Source organism: Solea solea, chromosome 16, assembly GCF_958295425.1.
Source record: "Solea solea chromosome 16, fSolSol10.1, whole genome shotgun sequence".
Classification (NCBI taxonomy): Eukaryota; Metazoa; Chordata; class Actinopteri; order Pleuronectiformes; family Soleidae; genus Solea; species Solea solea.
The window spans coordinates 17,795,150-17,812,779 of record NC_081149.1 but is presented as its reverse complement, the minus strand read 5'-3'; the positions used below and the strand labels follow the sequence as shown (position 1 = coordinate 17,812,779).

Here is a 17,630-nt window from a genome sequence, read left to right as displayed (position 1 = left end):
ATTAATGTCAGTGATTCTTGTTCTTCTTCTTTTCACCCACTTCTCCTTCACTAAACCCCCTTCCCTTCCCCTTCCTTTCCCTCCTCTCTCCTACCCCAACCGGCCGAGGCAGATGGCCTTACACTCTGAGTCCGGTTCTGTCTGAGATTTCTTCCTGTTAAAAGGGTTTTTCTTTCTCTCCAGTGGAGGTTTTGTTTCCGAGCATTTTGTCAAGTCACTGCATAGCAGCATCAGCATTCACTCTCACACTTTTGCGTTTAAGGGTTTCTTCATAAGGTTTTACGACGCCACCTTTCTTGTGAAGCTTTAACACCAAGAGGCCATCGTGAAAATGTTTCCTGCAACTGGAAAGGTTGACCAAGGCAAACAGCCTGCGGTAAGAGGTTCTGTGTCATTTTATATTTTCTCTGCATGCTGTATTGATATTTAAATGAGTGAATCCTCGCAGACAGTGGGTATATGGAAACAATATTCAGTGGCATGATGTGGTCTCCATGCTCTGGCTCATCAGAATACATCATTTTGAGATATCTTTGGGTCATGCTGTGTTATGTCCTTTTCCTATAGCCTTTAATTTCTCATGCATTCATACGCCTCTTGATTAGGCTTACACGTTTCATTGACCATAGGCAACTACGTTCTGTGGGTGTGTGTGTATGAGAGAGAGCTCTATGTTATGCCTGTGATGCGGTCATGATGGTATTGATGTGACAATGCCGTAATGATCATCTTGCTCTCTCCTCCTTATCTACCTTTTATATTGTGTATGTATGCCCCTCTAATGACTGCACTGCTTCACACTCATGTTCAACATATTTAACACTGCAAGCTGTTTGGTACAACCACAGTCCTCCATACTACTGGCCACTGGGTAGATCTGGATAGAGTTCCTTGCTACTGCTTCAAGTTCTTTAGTATCTTGTCGCTGGTTTATAAAGACCAATTCATGTACAGCAAGCACTTTGGATATATGGCATTTCTCTCAGGGCAGCCTGCTAACTCTATAGTTCCTTGCTTCCCTGTTGCAGGCCCCTCAGCAATGAGACTGGCAACATCATGCTGTGACTCCATCCCAGCAACAGCGTCACAGAATTGGGCTGGCTACCATTGGGTCCCTGGCCAATCGGTGCATACAAAGTGCCAGATCACTCCGGACGTAGCCAATAGTGAGCCTATATGTGCTTAGTGACATCCCTCCCAGATGTGAATTCCTTAAAAGCCACAAGGTACACAAATGCAGACCCAAACATGCAACTCAAAATCAAAGACAGAGTGTGCACATGTACAATGACCGTGTGTGTACTGCATGTGTGCAAAGCAGAAGGGACACAATATGGTCTCTGTGAGCTTTTATGAATGTACCTGTGAATTATGCCCTTTTCGAAAGTTCAGCATGTCAACATCATCAAACTACTTCATCACCAGTGTTTCACACACGGTCGAGGCAACAAAGCACCCCTGCCGTATGTGGACCTTTGTCTCACCCTTGTGGAAAATATTAGTAATGCAGGGGAATTGGTGACATGAGACGTCATTTGTTTTATTGTAATCAACGAGACACATTGTAAGACACATTATAAAAGAGATCCAACTAGTCCAGTCACTGAATATGTGTTTATTATATTGGTATTTGAAAGACAACATATGAAAAAGAAATCAAAAGAAATGAATGTAGTCCCCAGTAAGAGAAATAGAAAAAACATGAACAAAAAAAAAACTTGAAAAAGAAATAAATGTGACCTCTCCATGTCATTTGGATCGTAAGATGAGAGAAGATCTTTCCTGTGATCATCATCTGGTCTAAAAGAAGAACAAAAGAGGGAATGAATATTAAGTTCACTTTAAGAATACAGACAAATGTTTTTAAACACAACACAAGTATTACAACCATACTGTTAACATGAAATATTGGATGATAACTTTGAAATTTCAAAATGGCAACAGGTGCTTTGTCCTACCATAAATATGGTCACCGAGATGCCATAGATGACAGCGATGAGGAAAAACAGCAGGAAAACTAAAGTGATATAGCTTTCCGCACCTATGTCCTGATACAAGTCCGCATACAAGATGTCATCTAAGAAATGACAGTGCTCCAATGTGTCTGTGAAAGAATTAAAATGAGATTTAGCACAGGTTAGATTTTAAAAGTGAGTACTGACCCAGTGTGTAAATTAAGCTTTTTATTACAAAACAAACATCAAGAGACAAGCTAACACCTGGTTTAGATATGTTCAGGGATAGCATGGTGTTTGCATGCGTCACCCTGCAGGTAATGGTTGCTCCAGGTAACCAGTTGACTTTGGACAGACGAAGGTGGCTTTGGATACTGAACTTTCCATGCTGGCTCGTTTGGGGCTCACTAGTATTGAAGTCCAACAGTTCAATGGAATCATCAAGAAACCAGCTGATGTTTATAGATGCAGGACTGAAGCCAAACGCTAGGCACACAAGTTCTTTTTTACCCTGGAGCAAGGTGCCAGAAGGTTCACTGTGGGTCACTGTGGCTGGACAAAATAGTCAAAAGAAAAGTTTATTTGTCATTAACTGGTTCTGAAGAAGGTCAACGTGCAAGAAGAAATGCAAGCATATTCAGTGTCACAAGGGGACATTTCAGGAAGGCAATCAAAGGCATTATGCTTAGTTCGTCATTACAGTTACTACTGCTGTAAAGAAAATCCTGCAATTGACACTGAACTCACCAAACACATTATTTATGGTGCTTTGAAAAAGTATTTCCGATGACTCATGTCTGACTGAACAACAATATGCAGACCCCTTGTCTTCATTTTTGGATATGTTTAGTCTGCTGCTCATTGAATAAGTGCTGCTCCCTGTGTAAGTCCATGCATCACTGTTGGTGAAGCGATTTGATGGAAGTCTCTGGCCACTTTCCTCCCAATACACCATGATATTGGATGGATAATATCCAGAAACTAGGCAAACAAGTGTGACAAAGTCTGACAGGGCGAGCTCAGTGGCACTTGGCTGTATTATCTTCACTGTCGGTTGGTACAGGTCTTGAGAAACAAAATGAAAACAACAGTGAATGAGAAGACTTTTTATTTTGGCCAATTTTTTCTAAATTATGCTGAATTCATATTTTTAAACTATGAGTGTGTGTTGCTGTCTGGAAAGGGAACTACAACAATACCTCTGCTTTTGCTTATTTGTTCCTTGTACCCGTTTTTGGAGCATCGATGCGTTCCCTCACAGGACACCGGTCTATAAGCATACCAGTCTTCTGCCGAAACACTGAGGTAGCTCTGCAGAGTCTCTGTCCCGTTATTGTGAGTTACTGGTTGATCGCTATGGAAATTCGACGAATGTTTCATGACCCCATCGACTCTCCAAGTGATGATGAAATCATCAAGCCGGCGGCCAACTAGAAGACAGGTGATTGTCACATGCCCCTTGTTCTGAAACTCATAAAGTGGGGGTCCCTGAACATATACGCCAACCTTCTGAAATGATGCTGGAGTCACTGAAAAAAGACCAAGACAATAATAGAAAAATGTCTCAAATTCTCATCAGTTGACTAATAAACTACTAAGAGGCTGAAACATCAATCGTAACACATGGATTCAGTTGTACCTGAGCAGAGGCTGACACTTTTGTTGATTTTCTTCATCAGAGATGTGTCAGACACTTCACAAGTGAAGACTTTGCCTGTTTCCCACTCTGTTTGAGGGACATGAAGTTGACTGTTTACGTCCACGTGTCCATCCGCTCCCATGGTGAAGTCATTTTTTGGGGATGTTTGCTGGGACTCAGGAAACCATTTAATTTGAGGGTGGAATCCCCTTCCAGAGCACAAGAGTCTTTGTGGTCCTGATTCTCCACTGGGAACCGAAAAAAGTTCCACAGAAGGATCCTCTAAAGCAAATCAATGAATAGAACCACTGCAGATTAATCAAGTGTAAAACATTAAAACCGACTGTTTGGGAAAGAAGTGCGACTTTCTCACCAAATATATTGGCAGTTGAATTTGATGTGAAGCTGGCGGTGAAGCCTTGATGGACTTTGCAGGTAAATGTTGTGTCTTTTTTCCAGTAACTTTGAGGCACAGTGAAGCTTCTGGTAATTGAATGGAGTTCTGGTGCCTCAGAAAGATCACTATACAGCTTTGCAGAGATGTCAACATTGTTGGCCTGAAAAGTGACATAGAGGTCACTCGGGAAGTGGGGTGTGACGACACACTCGAGCACAGCACTATTTCCATTCAACAAATCTGGGAGAGATCGCTTGATTTCTACCGATGGAGCTGTAACTTTAGGTCCTGGATGAGGAAGCACAGCAATATTAACACTTTGCAGTCTTTGCAGTTATAATATGTAACATTTTCAGATGTCAAGTCATCTTACCTCCAACATTTACTCTCCTCTGAACAGATGAAAAGCACTTGTGGTCAACTTTACAAGATATAAATCCGAGTCGTTTCCACTGACTAGAGGGAACCGTCAAATCACTGTTTATATGAGTTGCGTTCACAGCCTTATTGACTTTGTTATCTGGTGCAACGTTTCCATCCATCAGCCAGGTCACCTTAGCATTAAACACAGTTTGGACAGAACATGTTGCTTTCACGTCAGATGCTGTCATTACAGTCCTGAAGCTGGGAATCTTCACATCAATGGAAGGAGGGACACTTGCATGCACTGTGGATGAAATTCTGTGTTGTCATTCAACATCAGTGGTATTTTAGCAATGCTATTAATGATATGATTAGACATACATACTTTGACAAATATTGATTGTTTTGTGTTATGAGTAGAAAAATGTCTCAAATTCTCATCAGTTAACTAAGAGGCTGAAACATCAATCGTAACACATGGATTCAGTTGTACCTGAGCAGAGGCTGACACTTTTGTTGATTTTCTTCATCAGAGATGTGTCAGACACTTCACAAGTGAAGACTTTGCCTGTTTCCCACTCTGTTTGAGGGACATGAAGTTGACTGTTTACGTCCACGTGTCCATTCGCTCCCATGGTGAAGTCATTTTTTGGGGATGTTTGCTGGGACTCAGGAAACCATTTAATTTGAGGGTGGAATCCCCTTCCAGAGCACAAGAGTCTTTGTGGTCCTGATTCTCCACTGGGAACCGAAAAAAGTTCCACAGAAGGATCCTCTAAAGCAAATCAATGAATAGAACCACTGCAGATTAATCAAGTGTGAAACATTAAAACCGACTGTTTGGGAAAGAAGGGCGACTTTCTCACCAAATATATTGGCAGTTGAATTTGATGTGAAGCTGTCGGTGAAGCCTTGATGGACTTTGCAGGTAAATGTTGTGTCTTTGTTCCAGTAGTTTTGAGGCACAGTGAAGCTTCTGGTAATTGAATAGAGTTCTGGTGCCTCAGGAAGATCAATATACAGCTTTTCAGAGATGTCAACTTTGTTGGCCTGAAAAGTGACATAGAGGTCACTCTGGGAGTGGGGTGTGACGACACACTCGAGCACAGCACTATTTCCCTTCAACAAATCTGGGAGAGATCGCTTGATTTCTACCGATAGAGCTGTATCTTTAGGTCCTGGATGAGGAAGCACAGCAATATTAACACTTTGCAGTCTTTGCAGTTATAATATGTACAATTTTCATGATGTCAAGTCATCTTACCTCCAACATTTACTCTCCTCTGAACAGATGAAAAGCAATTGTGGTCAACTTTACAAGATATAAATCCGAGTTGTTTCCACTGACTAGAGGGAACCGTCACATCACTGTTTATATGAGTTGCGTTCACAGCCTTATTGACTTTGTTATCTGGTGCAACGTTTCCATCCATCAGCCAGGTCACCTTAGCATTAAACACAGTTTGGACAGAACATGTTGCTTTCACGTCAGATGCTGTCATTACAGTCCTGAAGCTGGGAATCTTCACATCAATGGAAGGAGGGACACTTGCATGCACTGTGGACGAGATTCCGTGTTGTCATTCAACATCAGTGGTATTAAAGCAATGCTATTAATGAGATGGTTAGACATACATACCTTTACAAATATCAATTGTTTCCTTAAATTCGTTTCCGTTGTGGAAAGCCCTGCATTCAAATGAGGAGCCACTTTCCCATATTTGGTTGTTTGGCTCAATCTCACTGTCAAGCCTGAAGGTTTTATTCACTCCCTGAATGCTCCACAACTTTGTCTGAAGTGGGACATTACTTAACTTTTGGCCGTCCTGTTGCCACTCCACAGTCAACTTGTCTGGAAAGAAGCCACTTAGGGTGCAGATGAGTTTGACTCGTAATTGATCTTCCCGGATAGAGTGCAATGCGATATTTGGTGAGATAACCGTGATTTCTGAGGAAGAGAGAGCGAGAAAGATCAAATTAGTTTTGTATTTACTTGCCTTATTCCAAATATTAGATGTAAACATTCTGAAAGCTGAATTTAATCTTTTCAGTTATACATACCTTCAAATTTCTCTGCGATAACCAACTGTGTAGTCTCAGTTCTAAATGTAATGTCTTTATATTTAGGCTAGATGGCAGAGTTATACTTTGAGAGTGTCTGGTGTCTTACAGTCAGGTGGAATTAGGGCTGTTGCAGTGGAATAAGTCTGTTGCACAGATGTTGCGGTGTGACAGGGCAGAGTGATCACAGCAAGCGGCAAGCAGAAACATTGAGTAACACCCACACCCCAAAAAAGCCCGGAATAGAGAAGTGAAACAATGCAGAAATCAACGGTGCGTCACAGACAACAGGTGTGAGGTGGAGTTATGCCAGTAAGAGTAACAGAATGTACATTTACATATTTCAGGTCTGTTTACATACGTTGTCCCACAGATTTAGCGGGCCATCTTATGACTTTTTGACAAAGAGTTTAGATCTCAAGTCTATTAACGGCAAGAAAACGAACAGACTGTAAAACCTGCACATTTTCATGTGGAGATGAACAAGGTCTGTTGAGTCCAGGTGCCTGGGAGGTGATGGACTGAACCTCACATCACATAATAAAACAAAAAAAGAGAGATAAAAATAAAACATCACAGTTTTTGAGTTTTGTGCAATAAACTCCCACAAATGAAAATGAACTATATTAATTCAAAATAAAAGAGAGAAAAAAAAAATGCAGTAACAAGATTAGTTATCTTCATGTGAACATTTATTTAAAAACACACGCACACGCACACACACACTCACACACACAAAGTAATGGACACAATTACTTACATGACACTGAGTTTTTAAGAAAAATATGTGAAAAGATTTAGTTTTTTTACATCAAGTTTGCCTTGTTTCATTTAACCTGAAAAGACGGAAAAAAGAAAGCATTAATGATTCTGAACCAATTCAAACCACGAATCACTGCTTAAAGTTGTGGTTATAATGGAACTATATTAAATGAGCAATATCACATTGCTGCATTATAAAAATTGCACTTCACTCTTGTAAAGAGTTTCCACTGGGACCCTTTTAAATTCAAATGGTCTTTTTTAGCTGTTATAGATAACTGATTTTCTAAAGATCAGTATTAAGTGGCACAGTGGTAATTGACTCTTTTGTAGTTTGGTGAATTCATTTGATTCATTATTTTGAGACTCATTAGTGAGGGGAGCATTTTGTTGCATGTCGATTATATACGCCATGCTATAACTTAAAAAATGACAGCAATAAACATAATTAAATTAGTCAAAGTTTTAAAATGTTCCTCGTTTTACCCGTAACACCTCCCACAAAATGTTTCTCGTTTTACCACCGGTCACATTGCAAGTATAGTTTGCTAATTTGTATTATAAGTGTCACTGTGACTGGTTAATTAAGTATTTTTTAACAACATTATTCCAACATATAAGGTCATTGTTACCTTGAAAGCAGTGGTTCCAATTGCGAACAGCAGGGTGATGAGAAAGAGGAGGATGAAGATGATGGCAGTATTTCTCATGTTATCTTCTACCTCCTTGTCACTATCCCATTCAGTCAGGATCACTGCATTGAATGTACAATAGGTATTTAGTGAATACCAAGGACAACCCACACCCAGACGAACAATAAATTCATTTCCTGCAGTATAGTTATACACTACTAACCCCATAGATCTGATTCTACCAGTCAAACAATCATGAACTAAAAACGAGCACTAGCTTATTTATCTATTGTTACATATTTCATTTCAAGTGTAGCAAAGTAGGCTAATGATTTGACATCTAACTCGAAAACAATTTATGAAATAGTTGATTGCATTGATTAAAGGGCTCCCACAGTGACACTGATTTGCAAAGACTCCATTATATGTGTGATATACATGATGTGGCTTATGAATGTATTGATTGTCTAACTGAGAATTCAGAGTTGATCCAAGCTGATTCAAGCTTTTTTTTTTTTGGGGGGGGGGGGGGGGGGGGGGGGTACAAGACCCAGAAGAAACAGACACACACAAAGACACACAAACAATGTCCATGCATCCACTCTTTTTTTTGTAAGTGATTTGTAAATATAGAATTTAGTAGAGTGGTGTTGAAGTGATGCCATTTTTAGTGAACATAATGTTGAACGTGACGTTGAAATGACCGAGTTTTGAGTTCCAATTAACTGAGGCTGCATTGTAGAATAGCGCTGAGCCTGTACATAAACATATAACACAGAATCTTGGTCGAATAAAGACATGTACAACATGCAACAAACAACAACAGAGTTGCAAAGTGCTTTTTTTTTTATTTTGATTTTGAAACTGCATGAAAACGACAAACACAATGTCATATCACAAGCAACAAACATTAACAAACATCAGAAGACACAGCGACACAAAATGACATCTACTGGGTCTTGCACGGGATGTTCATGTTGAGGTTGACCATGTTGTGCTTTTCAGATATTCTTTGGCCAATGGATCTGATAATGACTTTAGTATTGTTAACCATAGACTGGTGGTAAACTACACAGCTGTAAACCATATCTGTTTTATTCTGCCAGTCATCAAGACTGAGGGATAGCTGGCCATAAGCAGAATAGGATCCATTGGTTTCAACGGGCAATGTGGTATTATACTCATATTTGGAGTCTACTGCTACGTCATCAACAAGCCAAGAGACGAAAACCTCCCGAGGGAAGAAGTCTTTTACATAGCAAGTCAGGGTCACTGTTTTTGCCCTAGTGTGTTCTATTGGGGGCATCATAAACACTGATGGACGTTGCATCTCCTCTCCTGCAAACATGAGAGCACAGTTAAGCCTCCTACCACATGTAAAAGTGCCCATGGTGCTGTAACAAGACTTCAATACAATATGCACTTAGAAACAACCATTAGCCATTACATTGTTAGCATGGCGAGCAGAATCACAATAGTCTTACCAGTACTCCTTTCGTAGGCTTTCTTCACTGGGAAACTCCAATCATGACGTTCCACAACGCAGAAGCGCTTAATCCCCTGGCTCCATTCATGCAACGTGATATCAAGTGGAAGGGAGATTTCTTTTTGTTTTCCATTTGTGTTCACCTTTTCCGTTAACAATTTCTTTCCATTCTCATTCTCCCAAGAAATTGTATCAATGGGTGGATTATTTATGAAGACATTACATTTTAATGTTCCAAGTTCTTTCAAAAACAGGTCCTCCAGTTTGGGTTCCTCAATGTGTATTTCAGCATCTGCTTCAGTACATCCCTCCCTCACTGAATGAGAAATGATCTGATATATTAGGCTACTGTGGAATCAGTGACAAAATAACACAACTTGAAAGATCAAAGAAGAAGAGTTAAAAGTTTACTCACCACATAGTACTTCTGGGTTGTACTGAAAAACGAAGTCTTTGTTAGAATCACCGCCGTTTTGATCTTTTCCCTTAAACCTACAGGTAACTGCAGTTTTTTCAGCCACAACATCGGAGTCCACTGTGAGAATACTTGTAGCAGTGTACACTGTACCATTGTCAATTTTTACTCCATCAGTGTGTGTTTTGATCACACTATTGCCAACGATTTCCTTGTTATTTTGTAGCCATTTGATCTCATGAACCTTTGGTGAAAAGTTTTCGGCTAAGCAGAGGAAGGAAGTCGTGAGTTTCTCGGGAAAGGCCAACACTTTAACATCTGGTGGGTTATAAAAGTTCTCTGAAAGACAAACACACACACAGATATATGTATGCAGAAGCAGGGTGTAATATACATACACACACACACATATATATATATATATATATGCAGAAGAATAATGTGCTTCATTGATCATGTTATTGAGATGTACTGAAATATATGGCTTTACCACTGTGCTTCGTAACATGCACAAACAAATACACAGGGATGGCACAAACTGTGACTAAAAGGTAAACAAAAATACTCATGAGAGAATAGCACAGCTTTAACGCTCACTTCTGCATATACATGTACTCTTCTGGCAAGCAAACATGGATGTTAATAATGTGTTAATTCCTTTGAATGTTAATATCGACACAGTTAAAAGACAGAGATTACGCAGACAGGTGGAAGTAAGCAGAGCACACGTCAATTTTCTGTGCTTGGAGAGGCGCAAAGAAAAAAATCAGTGGCTGAATATAAATCAACAAGCCTTAGCCCTCTAATTCCACCTCACTGTTTCGAGGAGTTATATGCATGTTACCTTTGAATGACACAATGTACAATGATGTAAGCAAACAAATATAGCATTTTCCATAAAACCCCACACAATTTTGTTTACTTTGAATCAGATGAGTGTTCTGACCAATTTGCGATAGCCAAATATCTCACATAAAACATTGCTGTAATAATAATAATAATTAATAAATATTGATCCTTATCAGATTGTATCTTATGAGCACTGCACTGTAAAATTCACAATAAGGCCTTTTTTTTAAATCAGTATTTAACTACTTGTAGCTTGTAGGATTGTGAAATAAATTATTAATAATAATAATAATAATAATAATAATAATAATAATAATAATAACAAACATTGCAGTGCAGTACCATGTAATAGAAATGACCAATTAAGTACTTATAGTTAAGCATAGGTCTTACTTGGCTTAACAATGTCTTCAGTTTCTATGTTTCCTGTGGTGTGGGACACAGCACACTGGAAACGCTTCCCTGTATTCCAGTCCGCTCTGCTGACACGGATTTGGCTGACTCCTGTATAAGCGTTGCCTTTCTGCACTGGAGGGTATTGAATGAAATCCTGCAAGGAAGCCCCATTTTTTTTCCATGTGAATGTCAGAGATGAGGGTGTGAAGCCAGTGGCCAAGCAACCAAGAGTGACAGTCTCCGTTGTCCCGGAACCACAGGGCATCAGAGGAAACACAGTCGGTGCGGATGGAGTGCCTAGAAAATAAAAATAAAAATCAAGAAGAATTACCTAACACAAAAAACAAGGCTTTTTTCAGTCCCATTACAACACACAACAATAATATGCCGAATGTGAATATTTCCATCATATCCACATACCTTTATGTTTTTGTTTTCCATTCTTGGACAAAAACTAAACAGAATTTGTGGCACCCTCATGTTAGATATTACTTTAAATACACAGTTTTTGGTATTGATTAGTATGTCTGTTGTTGGGAAGGAGTTTAAAGTCAACAAAAATGATCAAAAAGACATTATTTTTCTTTCACCATTTTACTTACAGTACGAGATTTCCTCATTCTTACCTGAAGAAACTGTTACCATCGTACCCTTTCGTACCCATGATAGTAGCACAGCGTTGAATTTACTTAGCCGTTAATATGAAAAGGATTCATCAACTATAAACACAAAAACTTGTTTGTGACATTCCACTAAAACGTGTCTATCGTTACTGTAGACTAGGACTTTGAGTTTCAGCACTCGATAGTGTTTAAAAGTCGCCCTTTGGAAGTGAGACTTGACAGGAGTTGAAATATAATTTAAACACAGCACTAAAAAGACTGAAAGTACATTTTTAAATTGTATTGTTCATACCTGAGGAGACAGTTACTGTTGTTCCTTTTCCCCAGTAGTCAAGTTCACCATAGTAGCACAGCGCTGAATCTACTCAGCTGTTAATATGAAAATGTTTCATCTACTATAAGCACAAAAAACTTGTTTGGAATGTTAAAATTAACCCCCACTGTTTTAAATTCCACTTAAAGGTGTATATTGTTGCTGTATTTAGACTAGGACTTTGAGTTTCAGCACTCGATGCAGTGTTTAAAAGTCACCTTTTGAAATTGAGACTTGACAGGAGTTGAAATATAATTTAAACACAACACTAAAAAGACTGAAACTACATTTTTTAAATTGTATTGTTCTTACCTGAGGAGACAGTTACCGTCGTTCCTTTTCCCCAGTAGTCATAAGCCCAGTTGTCACAGTTTAGAAAGTCAAGTCATGCTTCTTACAAAAACTCATTACTCCAGTAACAATAATGCCATATCATACAGTTTCAAAGCAACACTTTCAAAGAAAAATCGAAAAATGCTGCTTATTGACTTTGAGTTCCATCGGAACTAAAAAGTAAAGTTTTAAATTTCGGGCAGGTTCTTTGTTAACAAAATACCGTGCCGTACATCGTAATACTTATCACTGACAAATCACTGACAAATGGTTGAAAGTCGTGACTATGAGTAAATTGTGGTAAATGTTTTAGTGACAGAATCAGGAATTTCTTTGTCCAGTCAAACAATATTTTATGAATAAAATGACATACCTGAGGTGACAGTGACCGTGGTCCCTTTCCCCCAGTAGTCAAAGCGACCATCACAGTGAAACTAACAACTAACTACTTCATTCAAAAAACTTCTTCCCAGACACAGATACATTCAAGGAAAACTTGACGAAAAAGAAATTGAATAAACCTAGACACTAATAATGTGTGGTATTTGAAAAATTACTGGGGTATGTTTGTATACGTTAAAATCTCTATATTTGAAGAGAGAAAACAATTGGATTTACCTGATGTGACGGTCACCATTGTGCCTTTTCCCCAGTAGTCAAAAGCACCATCACAGTATAGAACACCAACGCACTCAACATACAAAAACTATCACCATAAAGAAGATAAAACTTAGATTTAAAATTGTTGACCAACATTAATTCGTATAAAAAGGCTTCTTTTACCTGATGTGACGGTCACCATTGTGCCTTTTCCCCAGTAGGCAAAAGCATCATCACAGTATAGTACACCACCGCACTCAACATACAAAAACTTTCACCATAAAGAAGATAAAACTTAGATTTAAAATTGTTGACTAACATTGATTCGTATAAAAACGCTTCTTTTACCTGATGTGACGGTCACCATTGTGCCTTTTCCCCAGTAGTCAAAAGCATCATCACAGTATAGTACACCACCGCACTCAACATACAAAAACTTTCACCATAAAGAAGATAAAACTTAGATTTAAAATTGTTGACTAACATTGGTTCGTATAAAAAAGCTTCTTTTACCTGATGTGACGGTCACCATTGTTCCTTTTCCCCAGTAGTCAAAACCATAGGCACAGTATATTACACCAACGCACTCAACATACAAAAACTATCATCAAAAAGAAGATAAAACTTAGATTTAAAATTGTTGACCAACATTAATTCGTATAAAAAGGCTTCTTTTACCTGATGTGACGGTCACCATTGTGCCTTTTCCCCAGTAGTCAAAAGCACCATCACAGTATAGAACACCAACGCACTCAACATACAAAAACTTTCACCATAAAGAAGATAAAACTTAGATTTAAAATTGTTGACTAACATTGATTCGTATAAAAAGGCTTCTTTTACCTGATGTGACGGTCACCATTGTTCCTTTTCCCCAGTAGTCAAAGTACCAATCACAGTAAATTACACCAACGCAGCCAACATACAAAAACTTTCACCATAAAAAAGATAAAACCTAGATTTAAAATTGTTGACAGTGATTCGTATAAAAAGGCTTCATTTACCTGATGTGACGGTCACCATTGTGCCTTTTCCCCAGTAGTCAAAGTAATAGTCACAGTAACATGTTTCAGCAGCACTTTAGTACAAAAACATTTTACAGCACAAATTCTGACAATAAGAACGGATAAAGTTCTTTTTATAGCTTACCTAAAATGTAATATGATCATTTGTGTTTTCCTGCAGATTACTACAGTTTTAGGACAGTTATAGCCAACATGAATGTAATAAACCAGAAAACATATTAGATCATTACTTACCAGATGTAACTGTGACTTGTGTCCCTTTCCCCCAGTAGTCAAAGTAACTGTAGTAGCACTGTGGTGTCATACAATGTTTTTCTAGTACAAATATTTAAAATGTAGTTTGAACCGAGAAGCATAAACAGGTTTCACTGACAAAGCAGTGGCAACTGAATTATTTATTAACCCTCTCCCTTGAGATGTTCCACACTTCCTGAGGTCTGAGTTATATAAAATTATGGGTGTTTGCCAATGGTAAGTTGACACTTCCTCTTTTTATTCCACCCTCCTGTCAGCTCCAATTCCTGCAGCATCACACAAGATCACACACAATAAGATGTATCAGATTCCAATGTATTACAATTAAGTTTGATACAGAGAGAGTTTTGTGCTACAAAGTCTTGTTTAGATTTAAATCAATCACAGTCTTTGTACATTTGACCTTTAACAATTGCTATTTTAATGAACCATATTACCTAACCTTGGTATTTATTTAATACTCACAAATATATAAATTACAAGTACACACACAGAGGGAGAGAGAGAGAGAATACATTTTACTTCAATTGGGTATAGACACTGTAAATTGACCCATCATCACCTGGCTGCTGTCTATGTCTATTAATGGTTTAGTTCATTATTTTTATGCAAGCAATCGCCTCTTTTGGTGACACACAACAGAAAGAAAATTGTTCGTCTCTAAACCAACCACATGAAAATGTGATGACCATTACTGCTGCATCTGTACACTCCCCCCCCCCTTTGTTATATGTTATATATGGATGTCTTATTGCATATGAGAATAAATGTCACACGTGTAACAAGCTCTCTGGCTAAATAAAATGGGGGATGCAAATCTCGGCAGCAATAAAACAAACTCTGCTGGACAATGCACCCCCTGCTTATCTTTTTTCTAGACCATCTGGGATAAAATAGTGTTGCTCAAGTTATATTTAAATGCCTTCTTGCATATGAGAGTTAATATCACATGTGTAAAATGATTCCTATTTAGATAAAATGGGGGATGAAAATATCGGCAGCTGTAAAACTAGATCTGTCAAATAATGCTCCACATGTTTATTTTATTTTGTGTAGTATTTGGAATGAAATGGTGGTGCTCATGTTATATATGGATGTCTTCTTATATGTGAGAGGTAATTTCACGTGTGTAACAAGCTTCCTGGCGAAATAAAAAGGGCGGATGCAAATCTCGGCAGCTGTAAAACCAGCTCTGCCGAAAAATGCATCCCCTGTTTATTTTATTTTGTAAAGTATTTGGGATAAAATGGTGGTGCTCAAGTTATATTTGGAAGCCTTCTTGAATATGAGAGTTAATTTTACATGTGTAACAAACTTCCTAATTAAATAAAATGTGGGATGAAAATATCAGCTGTAAAACTAGTTATGTCAAAAAATGCTTTACGTGCTTATTTTGTTTTGTGCTCATGTTGACAGGGATCTAAGGCTGGGACTCAAATGCACGACTCACCACACAGAGATAGATTCAATAAACTCAAATTTAATGCACAAGGGCAAGGCAAAACAGGATGAAAAAAAAACTAGACTAGAACTAAGAACTACTGGCAAACAAAGATCTGTGTCACATGACCTGAGCACTGAACGCGAGGTTTCTTTGGGCAGATAATTGTAGCAGTTTCTTAAGTTTTAACTGTTTTAACTTATATCTTAAACACTTTACATAAGAACACCCGTTTCAGATCAGTGGTCAGGTTACAGAAGGTGAGAGACCAGTTCAATCACACTATGGTAAAGGGACAAATCCCTTTTCAGTCAAAGGGGAATGGGGTAAACACACACACACACCATGTATAGTCCACACAACAGGAAAAAAAAAAAAAAAAGTATATAAAAAGTATATAAACCAACACTCCCCTGAAAACAGATATAGTTTTCCATTAAATCCCTCGACACTGGGGGGAAACAAATCTAGTCTTATCTGCGATAAACTGCTTAAAACTAACACTCAACCATGCAGCACAAGCTGTGTGAAAGCAGCCAAAGACTGTGATATGTTCATGGATTCACCTCCCTTTGTTTTTCTTTAAAAAAATTAAAATCTTTAAACATCTTAGATATTTCATCGAAAAACATAATTATCTTAATTATTCTTCAACAAACTCCCTGCTTGTAAAAAGCTTGTAAAGAAAATTATATTTTCCTCAAAGACAAGAAGCCGAGAAAACAGCGTCTTAAGCAGAAAAACTTTGTGTGTTGGGGACGTTGAGCTCAAACGTCTGAAGAACAGCAGCAGGTTGAAGTTGACTTATATAAGCACAGAGACATCATTATCATCGTAAATACCTGGTGGAAAGGTTCATGGCAATACAGTAGTTTGAAGGTGTGAGCAGACAAACACCAAGCACAAGACTTAAACACACAAGGGAAGGGGAAGACAAAGACACAGGTGAAAACAATCAGGACGGGGCTGCTGCAAATCAGCACACAGGATAACATGAGGGCAGGAAGTCAAGACACCTGAAACGAGAGGAACGGGTAAGTTTTACAAAATAAAACAGGAAGACCAAAAACAAAAACACATTACCTTAACCAGTCTCCACACATGTTCTATATGGATGTCTTCTTGCGTGAGAGAGTTAATTTAAAATGTGTAACAAGGTTCCCGGCAATATAAAATGGGAGATGCAAATGTCAGCAGCTGTAAAACCGGCTCTGCCGAAAAATGCACCCCCTGTTTATTTATTTTTGTAAAGCATTAGGGATAACATGGTGGTGCTCAAGTTATATACGGATGTCTTATTGCATGTGAGAGTTAATTTCACATGTGTAATAAGGTTCCCGGCTAAATAAAATGGGGGATGCAAATGTCAGCACCTGTAAAACCGGCTCTGCCGAAAAAATGCACCCCCTGTTTATTTTTTTTTGTAAAGCATTTGGGATAACATGGTGGTGCTCAAGTTATATACGGATGTCTTATTGCATGTGAGAGTTAATTTCACATGTGTAACAAGGTTCCCGGCTAAATAAAATGGTGGATGCAAATCTCAGCAGCTGTAAAACTAGCTTCAGAAAGTTACTAGTCGCTAAGTAACTGCTGTCCTTGGACAAACTTATCATCACTAATAAATCCCAAAAGTCTCACAAAAAGTATTGCCATAAAAAGTATGAGGTTGTCGATGTCCGATGGTTTCCACTCCACTGGATTCAGGTCAGATGCATGTTATTCTCGGCAAGCACGCAGAACTTGCCGAGAAGTGCAGTGGTAGTTTTTGTATTGCCATATATCACTGTGCCCACCCCGCTCCATCCACAGCAGTTCATACTCATACAAAAACCTCTGCCTGATAGAGTTAGTTTTTTTTAACTCAGCAGCAGCTGTTTCACGATTAAGATTATTGAATCATAAATAAACCCTTTCATCTTGTATATTTTTATTCTGTATATATATATATATATATATATATATTTTTTATATGATATCCTAACGCAAACACAATCCGTATGGTAACTTAAACAGCATTTTCTTTCCCAGTGGCAGGTTTTTGTTTTAGCATGTATGACTGTTGATTGATGTCGGGCTGCATAA

At 38.4% G+C, this 17,630-nt stretch overlaps 1 protein-coding gene across 1 annotated transcript; it reads right to left on the bottom strand.

The window, feature by feature from the left end:
* Positions 1-1,032: 1,032 nt before the first annotated feature.
* On the bottom strand, positions 1,033-16,648 carry LOC131475265 (uncharacterized). Its single transcript, XM_058653239.1, has 15 exons — positions 16,629-16,648; positions 13,829-13,902; positions 10,953-11,252; positions 5,994-6,302; positions 5,619-5,912; positions 5,221-5,532; positions 4,848-5,129; positions 4,365-4,658; positions 3,968-4,279; positions 3,595-3,876; positions 3,155-3,484; positions 2,703-3,020; positions 2,220-2,507; positions 1,959-2,104; positions 1,033-1,800 (listed from the first exon to the last, which is right to left on the bottom strand). Exons 1-15 carry the CDS (start codon positions 16,646-16,648, stop codon positions 1,792-1,794), a joined length of 3,570 nt encoding a protein of 1,189 aa, XP_058509222.1. The 3' UTR covers positions 1,033-1,791.
* Between the last annotated feature and the right edge of the window lie 982 nt (positions 16,649-17,630).

Bases quoted from the DNA above. Each gene is read 5' to 3' on its own strand.
- LOC131475265 (XM_058653239.1), bottom strand. From the start codon at position 16,648: ATGTGTGGAGACTGGTTAAG. The intron at 6,303-10,952 runs GTAAGACCTATG...TCTCTTCCTCAG, and splicing joins TGAAGACATTGTTAAGCCAA to AAATCACGGTTATCTCACCA. The intron at 5,533-5,618 runs GTAAGATGACTT...TTCCTCATCCAG, and splicing joins GAGGAGAGTAAATGTTGGAG to GACCTAAAGATACAGCTCTA.